General features: G+C 60.2%; 1 protein-coding gene across 6 annotated transcripts in view; it reads left to right on the top strand.

The window, feature by feature from the left end:
* LOC135092054 (C-Maf-inducing protein-like) overlaps positions 1-2,500 on the top strand; it is a 72,220-nt gene that overhangs the window by 98 nt on the left and 69,622 nt on the right. For all 6 annotated transcript variants that reach the window (XM_063990225.1, XM_063990228.1, XM_063990229.1 and 3 more), the window contains exon 1: positions 1-965. This exon is cut by the window's left edge. In XM_063990225.1, coding sequence (XP_063846295.1) covers positions 72-965 — 894 coding nt within the window. In that variant the 5' untranslated portion in view covers positions 1-71. The remainder of the gene's footprint in view (positions 966-2,500) is intronic.

Genomic DNA, 2,500 nt, shown 5'->3' with positions numbered 1-2,500 from the left:
GAGTGAGTGAGCGTCATGCTGACCGCCCTGCAGGGGGGCTGTACACCGCCCCCTCACGCCCCCTGCCGCCCATGGTGGCCCCGGCTGGGGCGGCGGCGCCCGCCCCACGCCCACGCCCGCACCAGCGGCAGTTCTGCGACGCGTGCAACACGGCCTGCGTCTTCATGAACAGTCGGCGCCGCAAGTTCCAGGCGCGCTACGAGGGCTACGTGCTGCTCAAGCGGGTCACGGCGGCGGCCTGGCGCCCCAGCCTGCCCTACGTCATGATGGGCGCGCCCGCGCCCGCCCACGCTCGCCGCCACTCCTCAGGCGGCGTGCTGGACGAGGAGTCTGACCCCTGTCCCGCCCCGCCCCTTCCCCAGCAGCCCCAGGGGCGCGCCTCTCCTCCCACTGCTTATGGCAGGTCCTTGTCCCAGGGGGACTGGCGCCCCCCGACGGAGGGAGAGGCCTCGCCCCCGTGGGACAAAGTGGTCAATTTGGAGGAGGCCGGGCCCCTCACGCCCCCCACGCCACCAACACCGCCCACGCCGCCCGCCCAGTCCCCTGCGGAGCCTGCGGGCCGCAAGTCGCGGCGGCACTCCGCCATGATGGAGCGGCTGGCGGGCGGCCACCAGCGGCTGTGCCGGAAGAAGTCCCGCTCGCAGGACAACCTGGGCTCGGCGGGCGGCGGCCACGCGCGCCTCAACAACACGGTCATCCCGCCGCCCGCCTCCCTCACTTCCGCCCTCTCGCGCTCCGAGGGCAGCATCCACAACGTGCACGGCGTGCTGAGCGCCGTGCCTGTGTGCCTGGATGACGCGGGCGTGGGCGCGGGCGGGCTGCGGGCGGAAGTGGGCGAGCTGGCGCGGCTTCCCAAGCGGCTGCTGCACCGCGTGACGGGCGAGGTGGGTCAGCTGGTGTTCGACCTGGAGGGCTGGCGCGAAGAGTACCTGGTGCTCACCCACACCGGCATCGCCGCCAGATCGGTAAGTCCTCGCCGCGCCGCGCCGCCCGCCGCCTCATTACCGCCTGCAGCGCATCACCCTGCAGGGAAATGCGCATTTTATCACCTGCTGCCTTATCGATCCGCGGAATGCACTCACCGCCCCACCACCACACCGCCACACCACCACACCGCCACACCACCACACCGCCACACCACACCATCACGCCACACCACACCATCACGCCACACCACACCACACACCACTACGCCACACCACCACACCACACCAGACCACACCACACCACACCACACCACACCACACCACACCATACCACACCACACCATACCACACCACCACACCACACCACACCACATCACACCACACCACACCACACCACCACACCACAGGTGAGGCCTGGAGCTGCCCGACGTGTCTGTTTGTTGTTTGTGGCGCGGACGTAGCGGGCGGGGGGTGGGAGTGGGAAGTCAGAGTAGGCACTCCAGGCTGCGGGCACCGTGCCAGCCTCGTGGTGCCTGTAGGTGGGTGCCGCAGCGCCTGAGAGAGAGAGAGAGAGAGAGAGAGAGAGAGAGAGAGAGAGAGAGAGAGAGAGAGAGAGAGAGAGGTTCTTCCCTCCTCCTCCTCCTCACACCGACCTTGAGTTTCCCCCCAAGTATGCGACAGTATGAATGTTTGGCCAGAAAAGTCAACAAGCCTCTCTCTCTCTCTCTCTCTCTCTCTCTCTCTCTCTCTCTCTCTCTCTCTCTCTCTCTCTCTCTCTCTCTGCAATGTATGTACGATTATTCCGTCCATGCGGTGGTGGTGGTGGTGGTGGTGGTGTTAGCCGGGCATTTCAACGCTAAGGAAAATAGAGAGAAACAACAACAACAACAACAACAACAACAACAACAACAACGGCAGAAGTTATTGATGGTTTCCTTATTGTGACTCTTGCCTTGGGTGTTGTGAGTAGCAGCCGGTAATTGTCGTATCGCTGTTGTGTTTCTCGATGTTGTGTGTTGTATGTATGCCTCACAACACTGCCTGGTGAGGGCCAACACGTCAGCTGCTGTTTTTGGCTTCGTTGCTGTTTGTTCCTCGTTGGTGTTCCTTTTTTTTTTCTCCATCGTTATTTTCTTTCCTTCTCTTTTGTATGATTTTTTCTTCTTCTCTGTTGCCTTTTATTTTCTTTTTTTTTTATATTTGTTTTGTTTTTCTTGGTATTCATAAGTAAGTGAATGTTTAGAATGCCTTTTTTTATTCCTCCTCTGTGTTCGTGCTGCTCCTGTTGTTGTTGTTGTTGTTGTTACAGGCTGAAAGGTCCTCCCGTCTTCCCGGACCTCCTCCTCCTCCTCCTCCTCCTCCTCCTCCTCCTTCTCTTGCTTTGCTTTTGTCAGCCGAGGAGGAGGAGGAGGAGGAGACGGTTACTGGGGAAAGGATGCTGGAGGAGGAGGAGGAGGAGGAGGAGGAGGAGGAGGAGGAGGAGGCGTAGTAAAATTATAATTATGTAGTTGTGTTTTGTATTATAATAGTTGTCCTAATTGCAGCAGCAGCGTTAGTAGTAGTAGTAGTAGTAG

Source organism: Scylla paramamosain, chromosome 39 (assembly GCF_035594125.1).
Source record: "Scylla paramamosain isolate STU-SP2022 chromosome 39, ASM3559412v1, whole genome shotgun sequence".
NCBI lineage: Eukaryota > Metazoa > Arthropoda > Malacostraca > Decapoda > Portunidae > Scylla > Scylla paramamosain.
This window is presented reverse-complemented; position numbering and strand designations above follow the sequence as displayed.